General features: G+C 55.6%; 1 protein-coding gene across 1 annotated transcript in view; it reads left to right on the top strand.

Annotated features, from left to right (window-relative positions):
- Positions 1-15587, top strand: part of LIMD1 (LIM domain containing 1) — a 55514-nt gene extending 39927 nt beyond the window's left edge. The window contains exons 3-8 of the mRNA XM_062200677.1: positions 3971-4038; positions 5570-5632; positions 10071-10201; positions 10766-10817; positions 11291-11359; positions 12326-15587. Of these exons, the coding sequence (XP_062056661.1) occupies positions 3971-4038; positions 5570-5632; positions 10071-10201; positions 10766-10817; positions 11291-11359; positions 12326-12463 (521 nt within the window). The 3' untranslated portion in view covers positions 12464-15587. The remainder of the gene's footprint in view (positions 1-3970; positions 4039-5569; positions 5633-10070; positions 10202-10765; positions 10818-11290; positions 11360-12325) is intronic.
- The last annotated feature ends 383 nt before the right edge of the window (positions 15588-15970 follow it).

The raw sequence follows: 15970 nt of genomic DNA, 5'->3' as shown, positions 1-15970 counted from the left end.
CCCGGTGTTGTTCTCCTGTCCCCACATAGACAACTGTCAGTTAAAGAAAGATCAGTACGGTGGTTAATGTGAGTGAGCTGGAGCCCGCGTGAAAGCCGTCACGTCCGTGGGTCTTTGCACGGTTTACCAAAGTCGCATGCCTGTATCCTTAGTTCAGCCAGTAAGGATCCGTGTGGGCCTGGTACGTCCATCCCGGCTGCCGTGGGGGGCTGCATCCGTTAGCCATCATTGCAGCTTCTTCCTCTCCTTGTCTGTCTTGTCTCCTGTGTTGCTGAGCGGTGCAGATGTGTCTGGCCTTCTGTTAGCAGCGTGGCCGTGCAGTGCGGGCCCCCTCGTGCCCATCCGGGAGAGCTCCCCAGGCAGCCCTCCTTGGTGTTGTGTGGATTTTCTTCACGTCCCAGCAGACACTCCTACACGTGTGCGCGGCTGCTGTTGTCCCGCGCCTTTCACCAAGACCTGCAGGTGTCAGACGTGGTAGTTTTTCCTGTCTGAAGGAGTGAGGCGGAATCTCATTGTGGTTTTCATTTGCGTTACCGTGAGTGCTGGTGGGCCTGAACATTTCTCATTATATCACAGGAATTAGGCTGGTATAACAACCCTGATGATGACTTCAGGTTTAATAGGTTTTCTTTTCTTTTTAAATATTTAGTTTTATTTATTTGAAAGGCGGTTACGGAGAGAGCAGAAAGACAGATTATGTTCCATCCCAAATGGCCACAGTGACTGGGACTGGGCTGGGCCAGGCCGAAGCCAGGAGCCTAGAACTGCATCTTAGTCTCTTGCATGGGCTGCAGGGTCCCAGGCACTCAGACCACCCTCTGCTGCTTTCCCAGGCACATTAGCAGGCAGGTGGATCGGAAGTGGAGCAGCCGGGACTCGATCCGGCGCGCGTGCGGTTGCCAGCGTCAGAGGCGATAGCTCAGCCCGTTGCACCGCAGCGCCAGCCCCAGGTGTTCTTTTCTGTGTGCTGCGTCTTCCTACGCTTTGCTCACTTCCTCCCATTTGATTGTAATTGGTCCTTGATAGTCGTTTTTAAGATTCATTTATTTGAAAGACAGAGTTACAGAGAGGCAGAGAGAGAGAAAGGTCTTCCATTCACTGGTTCACTCCCCAAATGGTCGCAACAGCCAGAGCGGGGTAGATCTTCTACTGCTTTCCCAGGCCATAGCAGAGAGGTGGATTGGAAGTGGAGCAGCCGGGGCTTGAACCGGCACCCATATGGAATGGGGGCACTGCAGACGGTGGCTTTACCCACTACACCACAGCGCCGACCCTGGTCCTTGATACTCTTAACTTCTACTTCCACATCCATGGATTCAACCAGCTGTGGATCACAAATACTCGGGGAGAAAACACGGTGTCTGTATGTGCAGATTTTTTTGCCTGGATATTTTTCCCTAAGCAATACAGTATAACAGCTGAGTATGTTTATAACAGCCGAGTACCTTCACGGTGTAACAGCCAAGCACCCTCATGGCATGACGGCCGTGTGCCCTCACAGCATGACGGCCGTGCACCCTCACAGCATGATGGCCAGGCGCCCTCCCAGTGTGACGGCTGGGCACCCTCATGGCGTGACGGCTGGGCTCCCTCACGGTGTGATAGCCAAGCACCCTCACGGTGTAACAGCTCGGCACCTATCCATTGCTCCTGGTGTTGGTCGTCTTCAGAGATTTAAAGCAGGGAGGAGGCTGTGGGTGTGCTGCTTGTCAGTCCATTGGCGTCTGATGGGAGGTGTCTGACCACCCATGGGCGTTGATGTCTGCGGGGGCTGCTGGAACCAGTGCCCCACATGCTCAGGGAGGAGGGTGCTGGTCTGCTCTTACCGATTTGTTGCCGTCCCTGGTGTGTGGGGTCCTAAAGCCGTGATCTTTGCATCCCGCCCACCTCTCACCCACGGCTGGCCTTTGCTTTTGATTCTTCAGCCCGACACTACATTCTTCTAGACATGGCCGAGTCCTCTGCGTGCAAGGCCGACTTCTAGACATGGCCGAGCCCTCTGCGTGCAAGGCTGACTTCAGATTACAGCTGCACCCTCAGGAGGTCTCCCGGCTTCCGCCCCGCACCAGCGCGAGCGTTGGGGAGACGGTGGGACGACACCGGGTCAGGCAGCAGCAGACGCTGTGACCAGGAAGGGACTGCCCAGGGCAGGGCCTCCGGACCCGTGAAGCACTTTAGATCCCTTTGGCCTGACTCTGGCCCTCCGAGTCTGCAGCCAGGAGTGGTGCTGCCACCTCTTCTGTCCCCTGGCACCCTCTCCTGCCTCCCCACTGAGGAGCAGTTGGGCTTTTTATTTTTGAAAACATATTTATTTATTTGAAGGAAGGCGAGAAAGAGAGAGAGAAGGAAAAGGAGAGAGAATGAATCAATCTTGCATCTGCTGATTCCTCTCCAATGGCCATAGCAGCTGAGGCTGAGCCAAGCTGCAGCCGAGAGCCTGGAACTCCACCCAGGTGGAGGGGTGCAGGGGTCCAAGCACTTGGACCATCCTCCGATGCCTTCCTAGGTCGTTAGCAGGGAGCTGGATGGGAAGTGGAGCAGCCAGGGCTTGAACCGGTACAGTGTCGCGGGCAGCAGCTAAGCCTGCTGTGCCACAATGCCGGTCCCAAGATAGAAAATCTGTAGAAGTTGTAATAGTTTTCCCCCCGTCCGGAGGGTTCTGTGGCTGCCACAGAATCTCGGGTTTTCTCGGCTCTCCCTTGGTGTTAGTGCTTCCAGCTCCCCCCAGAGCTCTGCCGCGGCCCCTTGGAGCCTCCCTCCGCCTGCCTCGTGCGCTTTGCCTGCGAGGGCAGTCCCTGGACTTGCTGGGTCTCTTGGGCACAGCTCGTGTTTGTGGCATTGCTGATTCCCCTCCCAGGGGGTGGACCCTGGCTCCCAGGGGCTTGCAGCACTCCGTGTTGAGCATCCCCTGGAGTGTGCTGGGTGCATGTGGAGCCTGGCACTGGAAATGTCCTCAGCTCTGTGACAGCTGCTGTGGGGCAGGGCCAGAGCCTTGCACAGAGGTGCACCTGCTTGCCCTCACCTCCCAGCCCACTGAGTTTCCTTCAGGGCAGAAAGGGATGATGTGAGGGTGTCCTTAGCCTTACGCAAGGTGACATTGCATCCAGGAGTCGGTCGCAGTAATTTGAATTTGCCCCACTCCTGCCTGACCCTTGTAGATCAAGTGAAAACCAAAAATAGTATCTTTTCAAGAAGGTATGCTTTCTTTTTTAAACAAAAGATGTATTTATTTGAAAGGGAGGGAGCGAGAGAGAGAGAGAAGAGAGAGAGAGGAGAGAGGAGAGAGATGACTTTGATCCACTGGTTCACTCCCCAAATGGCTGCAACAGCCAGAACTGGGCACTGCTGAAGCCAGGCTCCAAGAACTCCATCTGGGTCTCCCACGTTGGGCGCCAGTACTTGGGCCATCTCTTGCTGCCTTCCCAGTGTATTAACTGGAAGCCGGATCAGAAGTGGAGCAGCCGGGACTTGAACCAACGTTCTGATATGGGATGCCGGTGTCATAAGCGGTGGTTTAATCCAGTGCACCACGACACCTGCCATATGGTGGGTGTTTTCTACAGCTCAGGTGAAAAACAGGATGGAAAAGTAAAGTTAACCTCTTGAGGACTCTCCCGATTGGATGTCACAGGTATCCACTGCAGAGCGTGCCAGGGTGACCGTCCCCAGTGCCACTGAGTGTCCCGTGTAGTCCCGTCACCTGGTGCCTTGCTGCCTGCCTTCCAAGCAGAGAGGAGGTGGGCGGGACGACTCCCCTGTCAGCCCCATCTCACTGAATAGCTCCCGGGGGACCCTGCCTCCTGGCCTCAGCCTGCCCGGCCCTGGAGGCCATGACGTGTGCCGGTCACCGGAAGCCAGTGACAGCTGGCTTTCTGTTGTTATCTGCAGGTTTCTCTCTGCTGGAGGAAGATTTTGTTAAACTGTGTGTTGACAGCTTTCTCATTACCCCGCTTTTGTGTTTCTCCCGCAGGCCGGAAGCTGAGAGGAAAAGCCTTTTATTTTGTCAATGGCAAAGTGTTTTGTGAGGAAGACTTCCTGGTGAGTGCGTCACCCGTGCCCGATGTGCCCATCGTCCCCTGGCATGGCCAGAGAGCTGGGGGGGGGGTGCTTGGAGGGGCCCTGGCCTGCTCCACAGAGGCCCTGTCTTACCTTCTGTGGGTGCGGGCGGGTGTGTGTGTGCATGTGTGTGTACACATGTGTGTGTACACATGTGTGTGTACATATGTGTGTGTATACTCGCATGTGTGCCCCCTCCCCAGTTGTGCCTCCTCCCCATCTCTTAACCACTGGCTTGGGAGCCAGGCTTGCTCCTCCTCCCCCTCCTCTTACCCCTTCCTCCTCCTGCTTCAGATTGTTGTCCCTGGGAGTCCAGCCATTCCCACTGACATCCTGTGCCAGTAACTCCCAGAGCTGAGCCCCAGCCCTGCTGCACTTCTGAGTCCAGCCACCATCGCCCCGCTGCCCACTGGACATGTTCCCCTGGCCCCTCACATGCTGTGTGCCTGAAGCACAAAACATCACCTTACTGGTGGCAGAACTGCATCCCAGGTCCGCCCCGGACACCCCCTCCCTGCCGTGGCTCCTGGCACACGGTTAGCATCAAGCCCTTGTGTGCTCCTTTAGCCTCCGGCCCTCCCACACTGCCTGCATTAGGCGGCCTCACACCGTGCAGCCTTGGCCTGCCTGGTCCCAGCATCTGCAGGGTGTGAAGCACGCTTGGAAGCTCCCTGAGGGCTGGGCCCTCGCCTCTCCGCAGTGGCCTGCAGAGCCTCATGCCGGCATGCCTCTGCGGGTGCCGCTGCCTCTGCCTGCCCTGTCTTCCCCACTTCCTCTGCCCAGGTCCCATCAGCAGCCTGTCTGTCCCTCCCCCCCACCCCGGCGTGGTGCCCCTCCTCTGTGCTGCCTGCCTGCAGAGCATGGGGTCCGTGTCCACGTCTGTCTCCCCCACTGAGTGTAAGCTCCTGGGGAGGGCAGAACGCACCCTTCACCATGAGGTCTGCAGACCCCAACAGCATCCACTCCGGCATGAGATGTTTAACCAGAGAAGGACTTGAACTGAGTCTTTGTGCCTTATGTGTCGTGTTGCCTTGAGAATGTCCTTAGCCTCTCTAGGCTTCCCTTGGCTTCCATCTGAGAAACTGGGATCATAAAAGGTGTCCGACAGAACTCTTTTAAGGATCAGGGTGGTGGTCAGACCCCATGCCCTGTTTCCAATTCCATAGGTCTGGGGTGGGGTCAAGAATTTGCATCTCCTGCAAGTTTTCTAGTGGTGCCAGGGAACCCCTCTTAGAGAACCGCTGGATTATGGATAAAAGTTTCTCTATGGACAGTCTCCCCATGGAGCCAGGCACGCTGGGGGGACACGGTCATTGTTACGGCGAGTGGTGGTAGTGTCTGCATTGACTCTTGTGGCTGAAGATAATCCGTGGCTCAGCACAGCATGGTGTTGTCCCCAGGGAAGCGGCAGAGCCCTGCTCAGGGTGACACATCTTTCAGAGAAATTGCCGGTAGCTCTCCAAATGGCGGGACCACGCTCTGGGTCTAACTTTGCTCTCTCTTCCCTCCGCAGTACTCGGGTTTCCAGCAGTCTGCCGACAGGTGCTTTCTCTGTGGACATCTGATCATGGACATGGTGAGTAGAGTCCCCTGAGCAAGATTACAACATGTGGAGAGGAGCGGGCACTCAGGGAACACGAAAATTAGGAGTTGAGCACGGTGCTTCTTGGCTTGTAGTTACAGCTGGTCCTGTTAAAAGAAGTCCCTTGGCAATGCAGTTTGCTCGCTTGAATAGAATCCACACTGCTAGCTTTCACTGGCATTAGCATCTCTCACCGTCCCGATGGTGCACGGTCCTGTTTCTGGAATGTTCTCTGGCCCCCCTGTCATTTCTTGTGATCCCTGTGGCATCCCAGGTGAGATGCCACAGTACAGCGAGGTGTTGCCAGGTTTCTGCTTCCTTGGAATCCAGTGCAAAAGGACATCGGGCGAACACGGTTGCTTTCCACCCCTGTTCCGCCCAGCTTGGCCATTTCTAAGAAGAGTTTTGGGGGCTTACTTATGAGATACCTGAACAAGACCGATATGTTCCTGCCCTTGCTTGTCCACTGGCTCTCCCCTGTTGTCACTTTGGTGGGAAAGAGTTTTCCTGGGAGGGCTGCGTTGTGAGGTCATTGAATACATGGACCAAGTTGTCCACCAATGGCTGGGGCCTTTAAGGTTTCATGTACTTTTCAAAGGAAACATTAGTTAGCATACATTGAATTGGCAAGAGTTAGCTCTGTCCGCTGATCCTGAACTCCATTCTGGAAAGGGGAATTGCTAATCGTTGCTATCTTTTTACTCTTACCTTTTCCCTGAGAAATAACTCCTAAAACAAAGGGTGCAGGTCTTCAGGGTACAGCTGAATGAGTTTCCACCTGCGGGTACAGCCATGTAACCAGCACCCGGGTCAGGATGCAGAACACATCCCCACACCGCTGAGGTTGCTTCTTGCCTCTTCCCACGCAAGGCCTCCTACAGAGGCACCCTGTATTCCAGCACCTGTTGCCACGGGTTAGTTTTGCTGGTTCTGGAACTTCATGGAAACAAATCATGGCACAGACTCCTTTGATGTGCCTCTTGTCACTTAGAAATATGTTTCTGAGATCCATCCGTGTTGTGGCCTATTTTGGCAGTTCATTTATTTTCTTTTGTTCTTTTTTTTTTTTTTTAAGATTTATTTTATTTATTTGAAAGTCAGTGTTTGAGAGAGGGAGAGAGAGAGAGAAAGAGAGATCTTCCATCTGCTAGTTCACTCCCCAAATGGCTGCAATGGCCAGGGTTGGGCCAGTATGAAGCCAGGAGGCAGGAGCTTCATCCATGTCTCCCATGTGGGTGCAGGGGCCCAAGGACTTGGGCCATCCTCTGCTGCTTTCCCAGGCACATCAGCAGGGAGCTGGATCGGAAGTGGAGTGTCTGGGACTTGAACAGGCACCCATGTGGAATGTCGGCACTGCAGGCAGTAGCTCAGCATGTTACACTACAACACTGGCTGCTCATTTATTTTCATTGCTAAGTCAAATCCATGGTGTGGATGTAGCACCATCTGTTTTGCCATTTTCCTGTTGATGGAGATTTGGGTGGTGTCTGTTTGGGAGCTTTTTACACATAAAGCTGCTGTGAACACTCTTGTGCGTGACTTTGATGGACATAAACACTTATCTCTGCTGGTTGTGGGCTAACTTTTATGAATCAGAGCCCTCCCCATTCATGAAGGGCACCTGCTGTCATCCAGCTCTGTGAGAGGTGTGTCCTCAGTAGAAGCCAAGGCTCAGGGCTGGTGCTGTGGTATGGTGAGTTAAGCCACTGCCTGCAATGCTGGCATCCTGCATGGGTGCTGGTTTGAGTCCTGGCTGCTCCACTTCTGATACAGCTCCCTGCAAATGTGCCTGGAAAAGCAGAGGAAGATGGCCCAGGTGCTTGGGTCCCTGCACACACATGGGAGACCTGGATGAAGCTTCTGGCTCTTGGCTTTGGCCTGGCCCAGCCCCAGCCATTGCAGCCGTTTGGAGAGTGAACCAGTGGATGGAAGATATGCAGGATCTCTGTCTCTCCCTCTTTCTCTGTAATTTCTGATTTTCAAATAAATAAATATCCAAAGGAAAAAAAAAAAAGAAAGCGAGGCTCTCTGGGAATGTGGCCATCTACCCATTCTCTTGGGGGAGGCAGACAAGAGCCCCAAATTCTCACCCTGGTCTTCCCCAGTGTCTGCTAGGTTCTACAGGGCTCCATTTCTTTAGCAGAATTTGTCCCGAATTTTAGTGTCCTTCTGGCAAACCCACTGCATGTGAGAGCAACTTTGTCCCAACTTAGGAGATGATTATAGCCTGTCCTTAGTTCTGGTTGTCCTAAGGCTCCTTTGGTCCTCGGGGTATGACATTGAACTATTGCTACTTAACCTACCACCCCAGCTATTAAGGCCATCTGGGGGAATGAACCAGTGGATAGAAGATCTCTCCCTCGCTGTCTTACACCCTCTCTTTGTCACTCTGTCTTTCTATAAGTCAAGAAATAAAGCTGAAGAAGAAAAACCAAAAGACAGTCACAGGGCCAGTCCTGATTCAGGGGGAGGGGAGATACCCGTGTCTTGATGTGTGCGTCCGTCTGTGTGGCGGGAAAGGAAGGAGCTGGTTTTTGGAGCACCTCGGCACCGTGTGGGACGATGGGAAGTTGCACCTGCAGTCTCGCAGGTCTTCCCCTGGACTTGGAAACTTTTAGTGAAGGTCTCTCTGGTAGCGATGCCAGCTTTAAAGACAGCACCTTACCTCCTGCCAAGAATTTCAACACTGCACAGAAAGATTCCTTTAGATGCCGCTCTCGGGTCTCCCGAAGAACCCAGCTGTGCCTGTCCCCACACCGCAAAAATGGCTAACGCTGGGCAGGATGGTATCTGTTTCCAACCTGACTGTAGGTGCTCTGTGGGTTCAAGTAACATAAGGATCTCCTTCTGCCAGGACAGCAGCCATCGGGGGGACAATGAATTCTGACGTGCACATTGCCCAGTGGGCTTGGGCACGCTGGATGATTGGTCTCCCTGTGTTGGCATCTCACTGCCGTGGAGCGGGGCCTCAGTGCTTGGGTGAAAACAGAGCTTGCTGAGGGCAGCTGGCGTAGCACAAAGTCCTGGCCTGCGGTGTCTGCAGCACGGCCACGTCCACCCAAGGCTCCTGGTAGAAGGCGCTGGAGCAGCCATGCCGCCAGCCTCCCATGCGCTTTCCTCACTTGCACGTCTCCTTGCTTCAGCCCATCGAAGGCTTTCTGTGTGGGTCCCAGCGCACAGCAGAAATGATGTCCTGTCGAATCGGCGAAGGTGCTGTCAGCCACGGATCATACGAGAACCCCGGCTCATTTTAATCATACGAGAACCCCGGCTCATTGGTAACTTGAACCAGTGAGTCTCAGACTTTAGCCTGCACTGGAGTCGGCTTTACTGCAACACAGCTGGCCCAGCTTACCTCCAGTTTCAGGTTCCGGAGGTCGGGATGGGGTCTGGGCTCGTTTATCGAGTTCCCAGGGGACAGAGGGGGCGGGTTTGTTGAGTTAGCCGGCTCCTCGTTAGCATCATCAAAGATGTTCTTTCTGTCTCTTCCGTGTCTTGGTTCTGCCCAGGTCTCAGGATGGCTGCGGTCGTCCCAGGTGTCACACGCAGGGCAGAGGACACGGGAGGAAGGGGGTCTGCGGGGGCGTTCCCTTCGTCGTGTGTAAGAGGGAAAGCAGTGGGCTCTGCTTCCTCCTTTGGACTTGGGGTAGTCGGGGGCCTCTGCTTATCGTGTTCCGGAGGCAGAGCCGCGAGGAGGGGCTCCCGGGAGGCAGACGTTGAGAGGTTTGTTTCAGGCTCTGCCCTTTCCTTCTGGAATTTTCTTTCATTTTCCCAAGAACTTGCTGCTTCCTCATCTGGGATGAGTCCTTTGGTGGCTCTGCTCAGCATTTCGTGGGTCTCCCTGGTGGGCTTTGGCCCCAGGATTTGCTTGGTCCTACCCTAGCATCTATAAAAGAGTTCTATTTATTTATTTGTGTGTGTGTGTGTGTATTTGAAAGGCAGAAAGAGAGAGATCTTCCTTCTGCTGGTTCACTCCCCAGATGACTGCAGCGTCCAGCTTTGGACCAGGCTGAAGCCGGGAGACAGGAGCTCCATCTGGGTCCTCCCTGGGGGTGCAGGGATCCGAGTATTGGAGCCATCACTGTTCCCTCCCTGGGCGTGTGTTAGCAGGAAGCTGGATCAGAAGCAGAGCAGGGACCCAAAACCTAGGCGCTCTGATGCGGGATGTGGGTGTCCCCGGGGACATCTTCAGCGCTGTGCCGAACAGCTGGGCCCTGGGGTGGGTAACAGGAGAAGGGTCCCGTTTGATCTCCTCCCATTTATGCATCTGGACATTTGCCTTTCTCGCCCCACTGCCGATTGCTCATGGTCCAAGTGTGTGTGTGTGTGTGTGTGTGCTGTGTGACTGTTCACGTGGTGGCTTCTCTTCCCTCCCACCGTCCCTTCCCTACAATCCCTGCTGAGTGCTGGCCTCTCCTGTGTTACACCCCAGATCCTGCAGGCCTTGGGGAAGTCCTACCACCCGGGCTGTTTCCGCTGCGTCGTCTGTAACGAGTGTTTGGACGGGGTGCCCTTCACCGTGGACTCGGAGAACAAGATCTACTGCGTCCGAGATTACCACAAGTAAGAGGGAGGGGAGCGGACAGGAGCTGCGCGCCCGGGCCGTGCTGATCTCGGCAGAGTGACCGCTGGACACCAGGCTGCGTGTCTGCTGCTGGCTGCTCGCACCATTAGTGCCCCGTCGAGCAAAGGCTCACTGGTTTCGAGGGATGTGGCAGGGGCCTTAGGAGGTCTGTGATGCCACTGTGCAGAGAGGAACTGGCCAGGCTCAGGAGGAACCCAGGGCCCGGTAGCTCCAGTTTTACCTGACTTCCCAGGGTACCTGCAGTGTTGGTTTCACTATGCTTAGCTGTCTGCGCAGGATGGGAGTAAGCAAACAGGTTAGCCTTCAGCCCCTGGAGAGTGGGAGGCAGCCAAGTGTCCTACAGCTGAGGAACCCTCCCGGAGCAATGCTGAGGTGTGTCCCCTGCAGCGAGCCAGGCTCCAGTCTTCCTGCCACGGCTGGCGGGATGCAGAATGATGGGCGGGAGGTGGCCAGCGGGGAAAGCTACGTGCGGGGTCCTGGGTCACATCTTGTTCTGGGCTTTGCCTCCCAGAATCCATGTGCGTTTTCCTCCTCCTTTGCAGGGTTCTGGCCCCCAAGTGTGCAGCCTGCGGGCTCGCTATTCTTCCTCCCGAGGTAAGACGCCTTCTCAGACGTGCTCCTGGGGCCTGAGTATCTCCTCAGCATCCTTTACAAGGTCCGAGTCCTGTCCTTATCCCTCTGTCCTGGCCCGGCCTCCCCGCCCAGTGCCTTCCTGAGCTTGAACCAGGTCACAGTCTCGCCTGACGCTCCCTCCCAGCTTAGCACACGAGCAATAAAAGCTCGCCTTCGGATCTTGAGGATCGATGTCCCTGGAGGTCTTTTTCCAGTGTGGGCCCCGAGGTTCTTCCAGAGCGAGGACTGCTTCCTGTCCCGCTCCCATCTCATCAGCTATCTGTTGTTTCTCCCGCAAGTGTCAATGTTCACCTCTGGTTTATGGTCTTCTCCTGAGACCTCCTTTGATTATTCTAGAACCTTCTTCCCTCCCCACCCCAGGGCCTGTGGTGCCTGAAGTGCCAGTGCCCCCTGACCGGCCTCTTACACCTGTTCTTGTTTTCCTTCGGTGCCAGGGCTCAGATGAGACCATCCGTGTGGTGTCCATGGACAGAGACTACCATGTGGAGTGTTACCACTGCGAGGTAGGCCCTCCCGGCCCAGCCCCTGAGTCCACCTAGAGCCTGGGAGAAAAGTGTGGCAGGTTGACTGGGGCGTGGGATGGCCCGTGAGATTCTGGCAAGGGTCTGCCCTCCAGAGCTGCTGCAGGAAGTGTGGGGAGGCAGGGGAAGCCGTGGGGCTGGAGGCCAGGGGCTGGGGAGGGGTCTTTGTTACTTTCTGGGCGTCCATGACTGCAAGTCCTGCAGCTCTCCCTGAAGCTGTAGAGCCGGGCGGTGTCATGCGAGCCTGGTCTTGGGTCCTATCTAAGGCCACATCATCAGGCAGGTGCGTGAGTTGGGGAAGAGGCATCCCCCTTGCCCAGCTTGTTGGCTGTTCTGTCTTCCAGGGCAGCCCTGGAAATCAGGAAGAAACTCCTCTTGTAACATATCTGTTGGCAGGGTGGGGTGGAGGCGGGTGGGCACCCGCAGTTGAAAGACCCACTAGTGCACATGACTTGGGAGAGCTGGGGTCGCCCCCTTCAGCCCCTGTGCCGTGTCAGCCACGGTTAAGTAGCTTCACCCACAGAAGGCAATGAGATTCATTTTGTGACCCTGAGGGTGACCTGTAGATGGCTCGCACTGCCAGCACAGAAGAAATAGGCAGGGATTATTGCCAGTGCTGCCCCAGGGCCCGGGAGTAAAAGGTGGAGCCATTTGCTGAGCAGTCCTCTCCGTGCACCCAGACCAGCACCATCCAGTAGGAATAGGAGAGCCACAGACCCAAGCCCTGTGGATCTTCTAATAGCTGCATTTAAAAGTTAAAAGAAACAGGTGCATCTATACATTTCCACACCTAGTCTGTAGAAAATGACCCCGAGATCCTTGTCCACCCTAGGGTGCGTGTATACTGACGGCACCTGTGAGCGCCTCTCGTGTCGGCGGCCCTCCCTGGGCAGGAGCTGATTTCGGGGCCCCGACCTTCATGTCAGTCATGTCGTCTTTGTTCTGCAGGACTGTGGTGTGGAGCTCAATGATGAAGACGGGCACCGCTGCTACCCCCTGGAGGACCGCCTGTTCTGTCACTCCTGCCACGTCAAGCGGCTGGAGCCGGGCCCCCCGACTGCAGCCCTCCACCAGCACCACTTCTAGCCAGAGCCGCTCCCGGACCTCACGGTGGGGGCCTCTGCGGGGCTGCAGCAGGAGCACCCTGCCTGCCTGTGACTTCCAGGGCCCCTGGAGGGGGATTTGGGTAGAGGAGGAAGGGGGCCAGGCTGGCAAGTTCATGTGTGCACACGCGCCTTCCCTTTAACCAGTGGGGTGGCCGCCGTCTGTCTGGTACCTGTGCCTTCCTCCACTGCCACACCCTCATTGGGTCACTCAGGAAGAGGCCCTGACACACTCGGGATGTTGGACCCGAGATTCTATCTGTGCCACTGATGGAGCCTGCTGGCACCCTGGGAGCTGTTGATGCTCTCCCGAGAGAGAGCTTTGCAGTGAGTGTGTGGCCCACTGCCCCTTGCGGTGACAGCTCAGCGGCCGACACCCTCAACCCTTACCCTCCTTAAGGAGAAACTCTGCGCCGAGACACCACGTTCCACCCATACAGTCTCCCCCACACAGACACATGTGTGCATGTGCACACGCCTACACATGGACTGCACTCACACACACACACACACACTCGCGCCTCCAGGCTTTGTCCTCCCCAGAGCTTCAGCGCGTCTGAGAAGGCTGCAGGTTCTAACCACGTAAGGACAAGAAGGAAGTGCTAACTTGGACTTGCATCCCGAGAAGAATCTGCTGAGCAAGCCAAGCCCAGGTTTGAAGCAAGTGAGGCGAGTTTCCCTCCTTCTCCACCTGCAGCACTCTGCCTGTGCATGGCCCCCCAACCCTCGGTCCCCTGCAAGCAGCCGGGGCCCCTGTGGAGGCTGCCCTGGAAGACGAACTTGGTGCAGGCACCAGGACTTTCTGCCCGCCTGTTAGCGCTGTGTTGTTTTTTTTTTCTCTTGGAGCTGTGACATTCGGTGGCTTTGGAGCTGCTTCTGCAAAGCAGGTCTCAGGACCCCAGGTGGGGACAGCCCCTATGCCTGCTCCAGCTTACTTACCGATGGGGCTTTTGGGAAATGCTGTCCCTGTCACTGAGAAACGGCCCCTGCATAGGCAGGGAGAGGCTTTGTGGGTGAGAGACCCCGAGCCGGCCCGCAAGGAAGGACGAGCCTCGGGGGAACCTGCTGGGTTCCTGGGAAGGCTTTGTCTCTGGCCCAGTTCTCGGCACAGGCACCGTGTGTGGTGAAGAAACCAGAACCAGGTACACTGCTTTTTGTCTGTCCTGTTTCAGACCCTTTCCTTCCACTTCAGTCTTCCATACACAGAAAATACCTCACAGGTACAGCCTCACCAGGTCGCAGATAGAGAAGGAATAGGACCATCGCGCTGGACTCCGCAGGCTTCGCAGCGGTCTGACTGCCGCTGGCCCGGGCACGTGATTGGAGCTGCTGGTCGCCTGGGGGTGGATCCAGTTGCCCTTCAGGGCCCTTGCCCTGGAGGTTTCAGCTGGGCCCCTGGGGCCGCAAGGGCTGGGTTTCAAGACAACCTCTGCATGGGTCAGGCAAAGTGGGCCCTGCCAGCCACACTCCTGAGGCTAGAGCTCAAGACTGCTCTGTAATTCAAGCAGGAAGAGGACTGGCTGGCTCCTGTCCTTGCAGCCTGTGGGGAGGGCCCCTGGCCTTGTTACAGGAAGGGCGTGGGGGCCTGGGGACCTGAGTGAGAGGCCCAGGGGCTGGGCTGCCGGCTCGGGCTGCCCCTGTATGTGGACGCCGGCGTGGTGCTGCACCTGACTCCGTTCACAGGTCGTGCTCTGACTTACTGGGAAGCAGCCGTCGCCTGTAACACAGACTCAGCGCTTAGGATGGTTTTCTCCATCTTTAAGGAGCGTGTTGTGTTGGAATCCCCTGGCCAGATGTCAGCTGAAGCAGCCATGAGCCTTCCTCACCTCCTCTTCACAGGCCCACCGACCAGGGGGCCAGGGAACTGAATCCTGAGCCGGGGCGTCATCCGGTTCAGCTTTGGCAGGGCCCGGGGGAGATGGAGCCGGCCTGTGCGTCTTCGCCTGCCCCTGCCAGCCCAGAGTGCTCGCTATGCCGACACCTTTGCTGTAGAGTGCATAAAACTGTTGGAGCTGCCGGCCAAGCAGCAGGAATTCCTATGCAAACTGGGTAATCAGTCTAAATGTATGTGACTGCTTCTTTAAATGACATGGTTTTGACGTGGCCTTGATTGAGGTGATCCAGGTGTGTCTGAACTTGGCCTTTTGTGTTATTTGACAAAAAAACCATGAAGGAGAGTCTGCGCATCTGGAAATCTTGCTGGGGACCTCTCGGGTTCTTAGTCTCCCAGGAGAGCACACGGTAGGAATCTCAGGTTCCTTCCTTGAACTCCGGCCCTTGCACGGGAGCTATGAGGAGGGGCTCTCCTATAAGTTATTAACCACACAGAACTGTAACGTAAGGGGGTCGTGCTTGTGGGCACCTAACAAGAAAATCGAAGAGCCCCATAGAGCGGGATGAGGTTTTTTTAAAAGTTAGAGCAAGTAGCCCTTCCTGAGTGTCCTGGGTAACTTGGGTTTCAGAAGAGCGAGGAGGACGATGGCCTGACCCTAAGTCCCAAAGCCGGCCTCCACCCTCCTCCCTGTCCCGTTATGGTCGTTTTGGTAAAGCGCGATTTGCTGTCTCTCCCCAGGGCCTGCGCAGGACTCTTGGTTGTCTGTGGTGATCAGCCCTCTCACCTGGGTCGCTGTGGTGTCCTGGGCGGCTGGCGGGGAACAGGGCACCTTCAGGCACCCCCATCGCCCTGATTCCGTGGGCTTGAGTTGCACGTCCACAATGAAAGCCAGCAGTTAGGAGTTGAGAGAGGAAAGGGAGCGGGTGGTGGCTGCCGGCGCCCCTGCAGGGGGGGTGTGCTTGACGGACCTGTCCAAAACCCTGCCTGCCGGGACCCACTTCCTTGTCTGGGCTCTCGTTTGTACCAAGGCTCAGTCCTCATTTCCCAGCTAGTATTTGAAGTAACTTTAGCAGAAGAAAAAAAAATGAGTAAAATATATAGAGTGCCTTTCAGATACGGGACGTGCCGTGTAGTGTATGACAGTTTCACCACGCAGGGGAGTTATTTTCCTTCATTGTCCCTTTGACCATAAAATTATCCAAAACTGTACTCTTCCTGTAAAATTATGCAAAGTATTGTGACAATAAAACTGCATCAATTGGTAGACTATTGAAGTGCTGTCCAACATAATGATGTTTCCTGGGCCTCTTGTGTGTGTAGAGAAAGCTTTGTATTGTTTATTGGAAGTTTTGTTTTTATCTGTTTGAAAGGTAGAGTGACAGAAAGACTGCTAGACATACACAGAAGAGATCTTCCCTCCACTGGTTCATTTCCCCAAATGCTCTCAACAGCCAGGGCTGGGCCAGGCTGAAGCTGGGAGCTTGGAATGCAATCTGTGTCTCCCACGTGGGTGACAGAGCCATCATCTGCTGCCTTCCAAGATGGGCATTAGCAGGAAGTGAGAAACTGGAAGGAAGCAGAGAAACTGGGACCCAAACTCAGGCCCTCCAGTATGGGAGGCCCACGGGCACCTTAATGGCCACGCCACTTGCTCTG

Source organism: Lepus europaeus, chromosome 9, assembly GCF_033115175.1.
Source record: "Lepus europaeus isolate LE1 chromosome 9, mLepTim1.pri, whole genome shotgun sequence".
In the NCBI taxonomy this organism is placed as follows: domain Eukaryota; kingdom Metazoa; phylum Chordata; class Mammalia; order Lagomorpha; family Leporidae; genus Lepus; species Lepus europaeus.
This window is presented reverse-complemented; position numbering and strand designations above follow the sequence as displayed.